Source organism: Zalophus californianus, chromosome 4 (assembly GCF_009762305.2).
Source record: "Zalophus californianus isolate mZalCal1 chromosome 4, mZalCal1.pri.v2, whole genome shotgun sequence".
In the NCBI taxonomy this organism is placed as follows: domain Eukaryota; kingdom Metazoa; phylum Chordata; class Mammalia; order Carnivora; family Otariidae; genus Zalophus; species Zalophus californianus.
In genome coordinates, this window is record NC_045598.1 from 21,224,038 (window position 1) to 21,240,184 (window position 16,147).

The 16,147-nt window shown below is 41.5% G+C and overlaps 1 protein-coding gene across 14 annotated transcripts in view; it reads left to right on the plus strand.

Moving 5' to 3' along the window:
• LOC113908040 (mediator of RNA polymerase II transcription subunit 18) overlaps positions 1 to 16,147 on the plus strand; it is a 149,204-nt gene that overhangs the window by 36,457 nt on the left and 96,600 nt on the right. For 3 of the 14 annotated variants that reach the window (XM_027567928.2, XM_027567938.2, XM_027567955.2), the window contains exon 1: positions 1,789 to 2,754. The exons of 6 other annotated variants lie outside the window; for them this stretch is intronic. In XM_027567928.2, coding sequence (XP_027423729.1) covers positions 2,587 to 2,754 — 168 coding nt within the window. In that variant the 5' untranslated portion in view covers positions 1,789 to 2,586. Of the gene's footprint in view, positions 1 to 1,788; positions 2,755 to 7,173; positions 7,196 to 16,147 lie in introns of those variants that run through there. 5 more of the 14 variants (XM_027568035.2, XM_027568042.2, XM_027567945.2 and 2 more) reach the window with 4 other exon arrangements.

The window sequence follows — 16,147 nt, forward strand, 5'->3', positions numbered from 1 at the left end:
GGACGGTCTGGCACCTCTGTTGCCTTACCACATCCTCTTAGACTTCCTTTAGATTCTAGCTGAAGCTGCAGAGAACAGTTTAGTGAGGGCTTCAATTCTTCTTGCATTTTTCTGCATTCTGTCCTGGAGCTTTTCTGAAACCAAGATATAGGACACTGGTAGAACTCTGTTCAGAATGCAAGAGGAGTTGATGTCCCCCTGGGGTAATCCTAATTAATGGGGGATGGAAGCCAATGGATAAATGATTCTCAGAGCAGTCCTTGGATGACCATGCTGAGAGGCATTCTAGACAATCCTCAGATGGTTTTCATAGGTTCTACCCCAAGGTGCCCATAGCAGTGCTCACTTGCTAATGCACCCTTGTATTGGCTCCCTCTTTCCTGTTTTACTCCAGGCTCTCACATTAAATCCCTGGGACCACCTTCCAAATAAATTACCTGCAACTAGTACTTGTCTCTGGTTCTGCTTTCTGGGGGGAATCCTAGTTAAGGCATATGTAAAATACCTAGATGCTCAAGAAAAAGTAGGAGTCTTATTATTACTGTTATTACTACTACTGTTACCACCATCATTAGTTACCTGGGATTTCATAATTGCCATCCTCCCCCTTCCTCATGGATGGTATTGAAATGCCACAATTAGAGCTTCAATGGCAATAATTTTTTTCATAAGGGTACTGGGAAGCCACTGATTTTTTTTTCTTTCTTTTAATAGAGTTTTTTGACTATACTATTTTTCAGGTTTAGTGAAGTATAATTGATGAGCAATAAATTGCACATATTTAAAGTGTGCAGTTTGATGAGTTTTGATGTATTTAAAACTCATCAGTCTTGAAACCATAACCATGATCAAGATAATTAATATACCCTTCACCCCAAAAAAGTTTTATCCCCTTTATAATCTCTGCCTGCCATACCTCTGCCTTCTTGGGTCTCCAGGCAACTGCTGATCTGCTTTCTGTTGCTACAAATTGCTTTTCCTAGGGTTTTTTTTTAAAAGATTTTATTTATTTGAGAGAGAGCACATGAGAGGGGGGAGGGTCAGAAGGAGAAGCAGACTCCCTGCTGAGCAGGGAGCCCGATGTGGGACTCAATCCAGGGACTCCAGGATCATGACCTGAGCCGAAGGCAGTCGCTTAACCAACTGAGCCACCCAGGCGCCCTAATTTTTAAAGAAACTCAATACTGTTTTCCAAAGTGGTTGTATCATTTTACAATGCCACCAACAGTGAATGAGAATTCTTGTTCTACATTCTTGTTAACACTGGATCACTTGGTATTACAAGTCATGGTGTGTAGATTATCTCATTGTGGTTTTAATTTGCATTTCCCTAACATCTTTCATGTGTTTATTTGCCATATGTTTATCTTCTTTGGTAAAGTGTCTGTTCAAATCATTTTTTAGACTGGTTTGTCTTAATGGATTGAAATCATTCTAGATATTAGTCCTTTGTTGCATGTTGGTTTTGTTGCGATTTCATTCCAGTGTGTGACTTGCCTTTTCATTTTTTTTTTTAGATTTTATTTATTTGAGAGAGAGAGAATGAGAGATAAAGAGCACAAGAGGGAAGAGGGTCCGAGGGAGAAGCAGATTCCCCGCCGAGCAGGGAGCCCGATGTGGGACTCGATCCCTGAACTCCAGGATCATGACCTGAGCGGAAGGCAGTCGCTTAACCCACTGAGCCACCCAGATGCCCTCTTTTTTTTTTTTTTTTTTTTTAAGATTTTATTTGTCAGAGCTAGCACAAGCAGGGGGAGCTGCAGGCAGAGGGAGAAGCAGGCTCCCCGCTGAGCAAGGAGCCTGATGGGGGACTTTCATTTTCATAAGTGTCTTTAAGAGCAAAATTTTTAATTTTGATGACTTAAAATTTATCTTTTTTTTCTTTTATGGATTATGTGTTTGCAGGTCACATAGATTTTTTTTCCTGTTTTCCTCTAGAAGTTTTGCAGCTTTAGGTTATACACTTAGGTGTAATTTGGGCTGTGACACAATGGGGTTGGCATTTAGCAAGATTCTCTGGTGCAGCAAGGAAGGTGTTTGGAGGAAGACAGCCCCGAGGCCTGAAACTGGTGAGTCTTGTAGAGACGACTGACGGTGGCTTCCTCTAACGGTAGTGGAGAAAATGGAACTTGAGATACACGGAATGTAGAATGACTGAAGGAGGTGTCAAGAGTGATTCCTGGGTTTCTTCCTTATGCACAAATTGAGGATAACTTACTTCTAAGTTTTTGTACTTCAAACTGGCCCTCAACAGTTTTCTTCTTTTGCAGAAATTATATATTGGAAATTTGACCAGACAGGGACTGGACACAGTTATCTAAAACAGCACACTTGCATCAGCTCCTTCCTTAGGCACTGCCTGCCGCCCAGTACTCAATTCTATCCTCCCAAGTCCAAAGACCTTTGCCCTCTCGGTATCGGGAAAGGTGCCCAAGTCCTACCCGCAGGGCGCAGGCAGCGGGTGGCGCATGCCCAAAGAGGCCGTGTAGAGCTAGCTGACAGCCAGGAGAGCAGAGGACTATAGAGGGTCCCGCCATCTTGTCCGGCCCGCGACGCAGCTGGCCCTTCCTGAAGACTACAAGTCCCATGAGCCCCCGCGGCGGCACTTCCTACCCCTCACTGTCCGGCCCGCTCCCGCTCCCGCTCCCCCTCCCGGGGCCGAAGGCTCTGGCTGCAGCCAGGCGGCTGGCGGGCCAGGTAGGATTTCCGGGGGAAACTGCTGTGGAGGCTGAGGAGGCGGCGGCGGCCACCCGGGTGAGCTCGAGGAACAAGGGAAAGTGAGCGGGAAGTGTGCGGGGTCTGGCTACGAGCGCCTCTTAGGCTCCGGCCGCGTTCTTGGCCCCGCGAGGAGGTCGCGGTCCGGGCAGGGGTAACGGCCCGAGCTGCGGTGGGGTCGGGCCAGGGCGGGGCGGGTTGGGCCCTGGCCGCCGCCTCCTTCTCCGCCCTCCCACAACGGCCCCGCCGTGGTTTCTCCGCCTGTGGTGCGTCCCGCGCCGGCCGGCCCTCTCCGCCCCCCTCGACTTGGCGGGGCCCTTTTGTCTGGGCTGCCCCTTTGTGCCGGTGCGTTAAGTCGCCTCCTCCGGGGAGCCCGCCGGGCCGTCCCTGATGGGGACGGGTCTCTGGGGATCCGGTTACGGTAACCGGATCAGGTCAAAGTCCATTTTCAAACCCCAGTCCTCCATCGGACCTCGGCATCCCGGCTGGGCCGAGCGGAGGCTCGGAGCCAGGCAGTGGCAGACGGAGTTTGTGTTGAAAACCCTTGAGGTTATTGTCTAACTGTGAAACGTCAGCCCCGCGCGGCTTCGGGGCACGAGTCTCCGGCCGTTTTTCTCGGTAGGGGGATGGGCCTGTGGAAAAGACGTGAGCTCCGTCCCCGGGAAAGTGGGAAGGGACCGAATTTGCTCCTGTGTCTGTATAGTTTGCAGCTGTGATCAGGGAACCAGAGAACCAGTGCGGTTGAGGTTCACACACTTCTTGAATCTCGGAGGAGAGAAAGTGATTTATAGGGCACGGAGCAGTCTTTTCATTCACTGCATGCAGAGGAAAGCTGCTGGACTTCGTCCAGCCACCCAGTTCCTCGCCCCTCGGACCCGCCAATCCTTTTATTTCTTCTGCTCGAAACAAAAAGTTGGAAGAAAATGTCCATTAATAGAAGGAGCCGCCTTATAGGGAAACCAGAAACCTAGTTGCTTCTAGAAAGCAACAAAGAGACTAGTTCACCAAGTAATAGGAATGAAGCCAGTTTGAGGGAGGAGAGGTAGTAGTAGATCCTTATTGATACCGGTGAAGTGTGTGGATTTAACAAAATTTTGTTAGATAGTGGTGACTTAATTTATGCTCCATTGGACGACTGCATTGCTAGATTCAGCATAAAGCAAAACTTTCTGAACGCCAGTGTGGACACTCCTTTTGAAAAATAATTGCATTTCAAATTGTATTTGAAAAAAAAATGTATTTCAAGTGCCTGAAATGAGGACAACCAGGACCCCTTTACATGAATCAGGGAAGGTTATTAACGTTATATAGGTTAAATTCCCTCCCTAGTCAAGCTGTCAAATAAAATAAAGTCTATTGTACTTTATTATGTTGGTATCTCATAATGGAAGTGATATACTCTGGGAATCCCAGATTGTGTTGGTAATATTGTACAGGGATGGAGATCTTTAATGCAGTTTTTCTTCAGTTTTTAATCCAGCAGTGAGTAGAGATTGGTTGTTTTCCTGGCTGTGTTTTGAAGAAGCATCCACAGAATTGCTCTAGAAGTTTTAAAAATAATCTAAAAACAGTAGTTGCTAATGACTGGCTGTTATTTGTTCAAACATGACATTGCTATTAGTGTTATTTTTTGAAAACAGCTCATCATATATATTATGTAATTTCTCACTACAGTTCTGTGAGGTGGTGTTTCTCATCTTGTAGCTGATAAATGTTAAATTCACAGCCTCTAAAATGTTAAGTGACTTGCCCAAGGTCACACAACCTAGCTAGGACAGAGTAAACTATACTCCAGGCCAGTGCTCTTTTCATTACTTCATGCCTATTGCAGTTACTCATCACACCACCACCAACAGCTTATGATTTATTGAAATTTAAATATTGGAGAAAAATAATGGAAATACTTTCTAATCAAAGCAAAGTGATTTATAAGGAACAGGAGTTTCTAGAACATAAACAGTGTCATACTAAACCATAAAGCATATTTAATGTTGGTCCCATCACCTTGTTTGCTGGTATGTTTGATGGTGATTGCCTTGTGCTTCAGACCAATGGCAATTTTATGGAGCCCTGGGAGTGGAATAGTGGTGAGTAACTGGGCTGTGGTTTTGTCTAATCATGACTAAAAAGTTTTGACTAATCTCTGCTTAAAGGTTTTTTAAACAAATATGTTGGAGAACATCGATACAGCAGTTTTGGCTGCTGGAACTAACATTGAAGAAATAACTGAAATTGAGATACTTTTCTAGCCAGTGTCAAAGACTCAAGAAAATGCTTTCTTTAGTGTTTGCTTTTCGTAAAAACTAATTTTAATCAGTTTCAAACCTGCAGTTAAATCTTGGCTTTATGTCAGTACATGCCATGAATGTGACATCAGAAATAGAAACTTACTTCACCTCCTTTACTTAAATTCTTCTTAGGTAAAATGCATAACATGCCAATGGAATTGAGTCAATACAATTGGTCTAGCCTTTCTAACTAGTAGAAGCCTGTTTTAAATCTCTTATTAAGCCATCACAATGGGAAGGAACTGTTTTCCTTTGTGTGTTTTGCTGTTGGTCTGCTTTATTTTGGAATCAATTCATCCATTCATTCAATCAACATGTAATTATTGACGGGGCGCCTGGGTGGCTCAGTCAGTTAAGCGGCTGCCTTCCGCTCAGGTCATGGTCCCAACGTCCTGGGATCGAGCCCCGCATTGGCCTCCCTGCTGTGCAGGAAGCCTGCTTCTCCCTCTCCCACTCCCCCTGCTTGTGTTCCCTCTCTCGCTGTGTCACTCTCTGTCAAATAAATAAATAAATTCTTTAAAAAAAACACAACATATAATTATTGAAAGCCTGTTGTGTTCTAGACACTGAAACGCAGGAATCAGACCCTGAAGACAAGACAGTGAAAACAAAAGTCTTCCTTCTTGGGGCTTACCGACTGATTAGGGGTGGTGGTGGTTGGGGGGAGTCAGACAATAAATAAGTACTAAATAAAATCCTCTCTCATGTGCAGCCTTGAGCAGTGACCTCTTTGAAGGTTAGTTTTCTCATCTGTAACATGGGGGTAATCATTCCTGCTCAATCTGTGGAATTATTTTGAAATTATTTCCAGGAGTATGGTATTTGGTCATATTATACCCTTTAGAAAAGGAAAAGGAGCATTGGAAGAAGATTGTTTATAAAGAAGGAGACAAAGAGAATGAGTAGATTCTCTGGCCTAAGAGAGTGTGATGTCTCCTTGTAAGACATTCTGTGACTGATAATCACGTCTTCATATGGGCCACCATAACCTTTTATGCACTTATCAAATAAGCCTTTTAAATTTGTTCTGTATTGTCACAGTTAAAGGTCTTAAGTGGCAAGGACTGTGTCCTAGTTTGTATCCTTACTGCTTAACGCATAGATCCCGGTATTTGGTTGGAATTTTATAAATGTTTGTAGAATGAGTGAATGAATAACAAAAGCGGGCAGGGGCAGTTGTGGAGAATACCAGGACACAAATGCAGTGCCATAAATGGTTCTTTTATTCAGCCGATTTTTGTTTTGCCCATTGTGTGCTAGGATCTGGATTATGTTCTGGAGGTACAAAGATGTTAAGGTATTGAGCTTCTGCCTTGAAAAGCTTACAACATTCCAACCCCTTACTGTGGTAAGTGTTCAGTAGAGCTGTGTTACAATCTAGGAAAGGAACAGAGTGATTCTGTTTCGGTAGACTGTGAAGGAAGGCATTACAGAGGAAGTGATTTTGGAGCTTGTTCTTGAGGGATGAATAAGAATTCACCCAGTAGACCTGTTACTATTAAGGTTACTCCAGCCTGACTCCCCCAGCCACCACCACCCCTGATCAGCCAGAGGAAGCAATTTGGCATAGGAATGGATGTGCAAAAGTGTAAGGTGTGTGTCTGGGAAAGAGTGAGGAGTGTGGTAGAGCTAAGAGGGTTTTGCAGTCGGTTCAAATGCCCCCTCTTGGAAATTTGAAAAGAGCAATGGATTTTCACCCAGACAACTGCACATACGCAAACATGCATATAATTTTAGAAGGTTATAGAATACTTAGGGGGTCTCTAGACCCCTGGGGTTGAGTAGTTGAAGAATACAGTGGCTGGTGAAAGGAAAGGTTGAGGCCAGGTGCTAAGAAGGATTCAAAATGCTTTGCTAAGGAGTTCAGGCTTTATGATTAGGGAATTGTTAAATCATCAAAGGTTTTCAAAGCAGGTACTTGACATAATCTGATCTGTTTTGAAAGATAATTGCTTGCTGTCTTTAGGATAGGTTAGAGCGTTTAGGAGAGATAACAGAGTTAAGTGTTAGAAGAGTTGGATTTTGAGGGCCTTTTTGTTTGATTTGATTTTAAAAGATGGGAGAGATTTGACGTGTTTGGAAGGTGAAGGAAAAGGAGCCAGCAGAGAGGCAGATATTGAAGATCGGCACAAGAGAAAAGGGAGATGATAAAGAAGCCCTGGAAGGAGATAAAATCGAAAGCTCATGGAGAGGTGAGCCTTGAAAGGGAAACATGAAGAAAGGATGGGGGAAGATGTGTTTGGAAGTGATGGAGATGAGAACTGAAATTGGAGTAGTCACCAGCCGCTTACCCTGTACACTGATCTAGGTACTTTTTTTTTTTAAAGTAAGCTCTATACCCAATATGGGGCTCAAACTCACAACCCCAAGCTCAAGAATCGCATACTTCACAGACTGAGCCAGCCAGGCATCCTAGATTTTTTTTTTTTTTTAAGATTTTATTTATTTAGGGTGCCTGGGTGGCTCGGTTAAGCGACTGCCTTCGGCTCAGGTCATGATCCTGGAGTCCTGGGATCGAGTCCCACATCGGGCTCCCTGTTCAGCAGGGAGTCTGCTTCTCCCTCTGACCCTCCTCCCTCTCATGCTCTCTATCTCTCATTCTCTCTCTCTCAAATAAATAAATGAAATCTTTAAAAAAAAAGATTTTATTTATTTGACAGAGAGAGACACAGCGAGAGAGGGAACACGAGCAGGGGGAGTGGCAGGCAGGGGGAGAAGCAGGCTTCCTGCTGAGCAGGGAGCCCGATGTGGGACTCGATCCCAGGACCCTGGGATCATGACCTGAGCCAAAGGCAGATGCTTAACTGACTGAGCCACCAGGCGTCCCCACCCTAGATACTTTTGTATGTGTTATTTAATTTTACAAAAGTTCTATTGGAGTGGGTGGGCATTGCCATTTGACAGTTGAAGAAATTATGGCTCAGAGACATTAAACTTCACATATAAGTAATGGAAGAGATCTGGAATCCAGATGTATTTTGACTACAAAGCTCAGGATCACAATTTCTGCTTATCAGGTTTGTTAATGTCTAATGACCTCTTTTTTATCTTCCTTTAAGAAGGAAGGGGTTAGTTATCTGTGGAATGATAAAAGGCTAGATAGAGTGTTTTGGAATAGCAGTCGTGGAAAGGTAAGGGAGCCAACCAAGATGAGGAGAGGGCTACCAGATAGCAATTAAGGCTAGCTGAGGTCAGACATGAATTTTCCACTAGTCCACGCATTCTGTCTCCTACATTCTCAGCAAAGCAGCATCTCTTGAATACTGTCGATAGGGACCTTAGAAGGAAAACACAACTATATTGTCATAAAAGGCTTTGGTGCCGCCATCTCTAAGCAGGTCACAAGCCTTGTGCTTCAATTTTCTCATTTCTTAATAGAGTGCTCTGGATTAGTTGGTCTCTCAATTTTAAGATTTTATGATTTGCCACCAAAAACATTCCAGGGGATTTTAGGAGAGGAAGTGTGTTTAGTGTCTGATTTTTAGGAAGAGGTGTTTCAAAATCTATAGCTTTCAGATTCAGCCTTGGTTTTCAGTTTAACTTCTCTATTATGTTTAAACGCCAGGTGTTGGTTTTGACCATCTGAAAGCTCTGACCCATTTACTCAATATAATACATTTCCTATCTTTGGAGTCTGAAGACCTGGGTTCTAGTTCCAGCTCTATCACATTGTCGCTGTGAATATCCAAGTCAGACCTGGGTTCTAGTTCCAGCTCTATCACATTGTCGCTGTGAATATCCAAGTCAGCTAACCTCCTTAAACTTTGGTTTCCTCATCTATAAAATAGGGATAATGACCATTTCTTTAGGGGTGTGAGATGAGATAATGTATGTGAGAGGTCTTTGTAAACTGTAGAGTGTTTATTTTTTTTTTTAAAGATTTTTTTTTTTATTTTTATTTGAGAGAGGGAGAGAATGAGAGATAGAAAGCACGAGAGGGAAGAGGGTCAGAGGGAAAAGCAGACTCCCTGCTGAGCAGGGAGCCCGATGTGGGACTCGATCCCCGGACTCCAGGATCATGACCTGAGCTGAAGGCAGTCACTTAAACAACTGAGCCACCCAGGCGCCCAACTGTAGAGTGTTTAGTAAATATAAGAAAATATATTACTATACCTGGCAAAGGAAAAAGTGGTATTGTCATCAGTGCTGTAGGAGAGAGGGGGCACTGGTTTCAAGTGCATCCTTCTGTTCAGGTGTACTGAGTGGCAAGGAAATCTCTCAGGGTGTGAGCTGTCAGTGCACTGATTTAGAAATTTATTTGTAGTATATGATGTTAGGTTTTTGTTAGGTAAACATTTCAATTCAGATCTAATCTTTAATCAAATCTGTGACCAAAATACTCCATTGTTAAAATTCTCTACATTTATTCTTTCAAATGTGAACTTGTTAGCCACATTTCCAGGAGTACTTTTTAGATAAATGTTGACTGTATTTCATTTGAGGATAGATAACAATCTTCTGATTGTCTGACAGAACTTAAGTGCAGTTGCTTGGTTTGTTTGTTTCCTCTGTGGATGGCTGATTCTGGTGGAACTCAACATATTCAGTCTTCTAGAGAGAACTCTACTTCCCTACCTTTAGCCTGCATGTGCCATCTAGTTGATTACCAGTGTACTCCATTCTTTCTACCCAGCTGCTCACTCTCTCCTTTGCACTTTGATAGGAAATACAGTATCAAAACTGGTGTAAAAGATTAATGATTCCCCCTTACCTTGAGTGATCCCAGAGCACTTTGACCATGTCTCTGCAGGGCACTTTTCCCTCTTTAGTTGACCTCTTTATTCTCCCTACTAAATAGTACGTGTTTATGGAAATAAACTGAATTAAAGATTCCTGTGGTGTGGGTTTTAATTTGTTTAACTATTACAAATAATGCTGCCACATAGGTCTTTGTATGTGTAACTTTTTTCTTTTTTAAAATAAAATTACCGGGGGGCGCCTGAGTGGCTCAGTCAGTTGAGTGTCCAACTCCTGATTTCGGCTCAGGTAACGATCTTAGGGTTGTGAGATTGAGCCCAGTCCCAGCAGAGGGCTCCACATTCCCCCACTCAGCCAGAGTCAGCTTAAGATTCTCTCTCCCTCTCCGTTTGCCCCTCGCCCCTGCTCGATCTCGCATGTGTATGCTCACTCTCTAAAAATAAATAAAATCTTTATTTATTTACCTGAGAGAGAGAGAGCAAGAGAGCACAAGCCATGGGGAGCGGCAGAGTGAGAGGGACAAGCAGCCTTCCCGCTGAGCAGGGAGCCCGATAAGGGACTTGATCCCAGGGTTCTGGAATTGAGCCCCACCATCAGGTTCCTTGCTCAGCTGGGACCCTGCTTCTCCCCTGCCTACAGCTCCCCCTGCTTGTGCTTGCTCTCTCTCTGTCAAATAAATAAAATCTTAAAAAAAAAAACAAGTTTTCATCTTAAAAAAAATGAAATTACTGGATCAGCAAATATGAGTATTTAGCTCTTGATTGGTATTACCAAACTGTTTGCTAACACCAGTATCCTAATTTGCAGTGCCACTAACAGTTTACAGTGCTTGTTTATTCACAACCTACCTTGTTAATAATGGATTTTAATATTTTAAAATAAATATATTTCCAGTTTAATAGTTCTAAATGATATATAATGTTTTAACCTTAAAATTTTTTTATTTTTATTTATTTTATTTTTATTTTTTTTAAAGATTTTATTTGAGAGAGAGTGAGAGAGAGAGCAGGAGAGGGGCAAGGTCTGAGGGAGAAGCAGACTCCCTGCTGAGCAGGGAGCCCAATATGCGATTCAATCCTGGGACACCGGGATCATGACCTGAGCCAAGGCAGTCGCTTAACCAACTGAGCCACGCAGTTGCTTAACCAGCTGAGCCACCCAGGCGCCCTTAACCTTAAAATTTTTTGAATAGAGTTGACACATAACCATTTTAACATTTAAATTATTAGGGAAAGTCAAACATTTATTCCTATGACTGTAAGTTTTGTTCTCTTGCTCATTTATCTGTTTAGGTCTTTATGGTCTTAGACGCTTTTGTAAGCCTTTTATTACAGATATTAATTTATTTTCAAAGTTTATTGAAAGATTTCCCCTGGTCTGTGGTATTTGTTTTTATTTCACTTTTTTTTAAGATTTTAATTAATTAATTTTGTAAAGATTTATGTATTAGAGAGAGACAGTGAGAGAGGGAACACAAGCAGGGGGAGTGGGAGAGGGAGAAGCAGGCGTCCCACGGAGCAGGGAGCCTGATGTAGGGCTCGGTCCCAGGACCCTGGGATCATGACCTGAGCTGAAGCCAGACGCTTAACGAGTGAGCCACCCAGGCGCCCCAAAGATTTTTTATTTTTAAGTAATCTCTACACCCAGCTTGGGGCTCGAATTCAAGAGTTGCATGCTCTTCCAACTGAGCCAGTCCTCTTATTTTTGACAGAAACCTTCATGCTGTGGTCATTCACTGTTTCCTTTGTAATTTCTTGTATTTCTTTTTTTTTTCCTTGTATTTCTTCCATCATTAGAAAATTATATCTTCTTAGGTGGATTAAATACTTTATGAATTTTTCAACTTCTGTTTCTATTAGTCCTTTTTTTAACTTTTGGAAAAATTAATTTTAATGTGTGGGATAAAAATGCTATTCTAAGTTAATTTTTTTCATAATGCTATCCAGTTATTTCTAGTAGCAGTTGTTTTGTGAGGACATTTTGAGCTTTGGAAGACACTAAAGTGTTCTTTTTCATCTTGAGTTACTAATATCCACCTAGGTCACTAGAAATTAAAAATCTTCACTCCAATAAGGGATCAAGGTTATTTAAAAAATAACAAAGTATCTTTTTCACACTAGTGTTGGTGATGTATTCCATTCTTATTTACCTCAGAATAGGGTTCATAGGGAAATAGTTGTTCTTTGGGTGGGTTGATTGTTTATTAAATAAGATGAAAAAGTGGAGCCCTGACACACTACCTCCTCTCCCTCCAGTGAGTGACAAGTAGAAAGAGGGAGAATTCCTAAGGGACACTTAACTCTTCTTCCCTTCCCTCATGGCTAAATCCCTATTAAAAAACACTTTCAGGGTGCCTGGGTGGCTGAGTCGTTAAGCGGCTGCCTTCAGCTCAGGTCATGATCCCAGAGTCCTGGGATCGAGTCCCACATCAGGCTCCATGCTCGGCAGGAAGCCTGCTTCTCCCTCTCCCACTCCCCCTGCTTGTGTTCCTGCTCTTGCTGTCTCTGTCAAATAAATAAATAAAATCTTTTAAAAAAAAAAACAAAAAAACACTTTCAGGGACACCTGGGTGGCTCAGTCAGTTAAGTATCTGCCTTCGGCTCAGGGCATGATCCCAGGGTCCTGGAATCGAGCCCCACATCAGGCTCCCTGGTCAGCGGGGAGTCTGCTTCTCCCTCTCTCTCCCTCTGCCACTCCTCCTGATTGTGTGCTCACTTGCTCTCTCTCTCAAATAACATCTTAAAAAAAATAAATAACTAAAAAAACGCTTTCAGTAGATACTGAGAGTAACTCTATAGGACAAGTCACAGAGTGTGAAGAGTACTTTCCATTTCCTTTTACTTACACACACCCAACTTTGCCTCCTGTTCCTTCCTCTGAGTTTAAATTTGAGGGAAGGCGTTAGGATTCAGGATATGGGTGTTTTTGCTTTATGTATTAAGAGATGACACAATGCCTCTTATCCACTGGTGATACCAATGATTGGGAATTTTTCTAACATTCTTGCACACCCTAATGCTTATATAAAATTAGGTAAGAGATAACTGGCTTCTGGAACCCATCTTTTTTGTAATTGGGAGAGGTCTTCATCCTTTCACTGTGGCCACAGGCCAATAAGGACCATTCTGTTAAATATATCTTTGCAATCTGTGGCATAAGATAAATAAGCCTGTTTGTTTGCAATTACGGTAATCATTGCACATTTAATATTTTTTTAATTGTGTAAAATTTACCATGTTAACCTTTTTTAAGTGTACAATTCAGTGGCATTAAGAACATTCACAACATTGTGCAGCCATCACTACTATTCATTTCCAAAACTTTTCCATCATCCCAAACTGAAACTCCTCCCAATAAATAGTAACTCCTAGTGCCTTCCCCTCTCAGCCCCTGGTAACCTTTATTCTACTTTGTGTCTCTATAAATTTGCCTATTTTAGGTGTCTCATATAAGTGGAATCATGTAATATTTGTCTTTTTGTGTGGCTTATTTCTTTTTTTTTTTAAACAGCTTTTTTTATTTTTTTTTTTAAGATTTTATTTATTTATTTGAGAGAGAGAGAATGAGAGACAGAGAGCACGAGAGGGAAGAGGGTCAGAGGGAGAAGCAGACTCCCTGCTGATCAGGGAGCCCGATATGGGACTCGATCCCGGGACTCCAGGATCATGACCCGAGAGCCGAAGGCAGTCGCTTAACCAACTGAGCCACCCAGGCGCCCTGTGTGGCTTATTTCTTTGTATTTTTTAAACTATCTCCTCTTTGTCCTTACAGAAAGAAGAAAGTTTATTTTGTAGCAATCAGAAACTTCCCTCTAGCCTCTTAACTCTCTGCAGGAAACGCACCATTGGAATGAAGTTGAAAAGCAAGCCTTTAACTATCTTTACGGCATTGGCGTTAAGGAGTGAATAATAAAAGCTTTAGGGGATTTAATAAATAAAATATTTTCGTATTTGCTAGTGATTTTGGAGGGGAGAATAGAAAGGAAAATATCAAAGAGCAGTTGTTGAGCAACTTCTTCCTTTTAACTAGAAGAGATTAAAAGTATTAACTTCCTAAACATCAATTATGCCACATTAAATTCCTGCAGATAATGACCCTAAGTATTCTTTCATGAGATATTTATACTTGGTATCACTATGATCCAGACATACATGAAACTATTTTTTTAAAGTCTATTTAAATCCATCTTTCGACAGATCATTTTTGCTAGATTTCTAACACCATTTAGATGTATGTAAACAAACTTCACCTATTAACAAGAAACCTTAATTGCCTGAAGCCCAGATTTAGTTCCAATTATTTCAGGAGAAGAAATAATAGGATTAATTCTAATCTGCACATCTGGAAAGGTAAGATCACCCTTCCTGAGATCGGTATTTTTCCTGAAAATAATGTCCTTTATAATTCACTAGGACATTCCTTGAGAGTACTTTTGATTATCAGTGAGCCACACCTCTATTTTAAAGAGCTGATTCATGCGTCTTAGTGGTAACAGAAAAGACCGTGTTTAACTAGGAGGAGGAGGAGGTTTTTTCTTGAAAGGGGATATTAGTCCCATTTTTTTTTCTTTAAGTAGGCTCCATACCCAGTGTGGAGCCCAACACGGGGCTTGAACTCACAACCCTGAGATCAAGACCCGAGCTGACATCAAGAGTTGGACACTTAACCGAGTGAGCCACCCAGGTGCCCCAGTCCCATTTTTAAGGCTTTACTCTTAAGTAATATGTTAGATATTGATTGTGCTTAAAAATAAGCATTTCCTAAGTGTAACGTTTTTTGAACAGACTTTAAAAGACAAAATTTTTTTTCTGTTACATCACTAATAGCTTTCATTCTTTGTTTCATTTTGAGTGTCCAGGATAGACACAGGTTGTAAATACAGATATAAATGAGTATACCAAGAATATATAATTTTTCCTAGCAGGATATATACTTTTTTTTTTAAGATACTTTTTTTTTTTTAAGATTTTATTTATTCATTTGTCAGAGAGAGAGAGCACGAGCAGGGGGAGTGGCAGGCAGAGGCAAAGGGAGAAGCAGACTCCTGCTGAGCGGGGAGCCCGATGCGGGACTCGATCCCAGGACCCTGGGATCATGACCCAAGATGAAGGCAGACGCCTAACTGAATGAGCCACCCAGGCATCCCAGGATATATACTTTTTGAGATATTGTTGGGTGTACCAGCTGAGCCAATACTAGAAGTAAGAAGACAGTGGAACAATATTTTCAAAATGCTAAAAGAAAAAAATCTGGCAACCGAGAATTGTGTACTCAGTAAAAATATATGTCAAAGGTGCGCCTGGGTGGCTCTGTTAAGCATCTGCCTTCGGCTCAGGTCATGATCCCAGGGTCCTGGGATCAAGCCCCACATCAGACTCCCTGCTTGGCAGGAAGCCTGTTCCCACACCCTCTGCTTGTGTTCCCTCTCTCGCTGTGTCTTTCTCTGTCAAATAAATTAAAAAAAAAATCTTAAAAAAAATTTTATGTCAAAAATAAATTTAAAAGAAAAAGTTTCAAACAAAGGAACTAAGAGAACATCTTCCCATAGAACCTCACCAAAGGAACTTCTGAAGGATACTTCAGGAATAAGGAAAAATGCTTCTTGGAAACAAGGGTCTGAGATGCAAAGAGGAATTATGAGCAAAGAACATATGTACAATAAGGAAAATCTTAAGGACTGAATAAAACAATAACATCTTATTTGTGGATATAAAAATGGAAAGTACTCAAATATAAATAGGGAAGGGGTTTGAAATGAAAGCATTCTAAGAGTTTTTTTTTTTTTAAAGATTTTATTTATTTATTTGAGAGACAGAGAGAATGAGAGAGAAAGCACATGAGATGGGGGGAGGGTCAGAGGGAGAAGCAGACTCCCTGCTGAGCAGGGAGCCCTATGCGGGACTCGATCCAGGGACTCCAGGATCATGACCTGAGCCGAAGGCAGTCGCTTAACCAACTGAGCCACCCAGGCGCCCTCTAAGAGTTCTTATATAATTGAGTAAAGATACTAATTTAGACTTAAGGGAAAATATTCATGTTAGCCTTTCAGAGCTAATAATAAAAGAATAGTAATAGAATAAAAATAAGTAGAAATGAAAAGGAATGAGAAAAAATTGATACAGCAGAGGCAAAAAAGAGAACTGCAAAGTGGAACAAATGAAAAATAGGAAATAAGGTGGTAAAAAGGAATACAAAATATCTCTTAATCACAATAGAAATAAATTAGATTGCTTTCCCCAAAAATTCTTATTTAAAAGACAAAGATGGTCAAGTAGAGAAGTAATAAAGGAAACTAAATGGGAGACATATGAAATATTCATGGATTGGAAAACTTAGTATTATGAAGAGGACAGTTTTTCCCAGTTTGATTTTAGATTGAATGTAATTCTAATCAAAATTCCAATAAGTTTTTTTCATGGAATTTGACAAGTTGATTCTAAAATGTA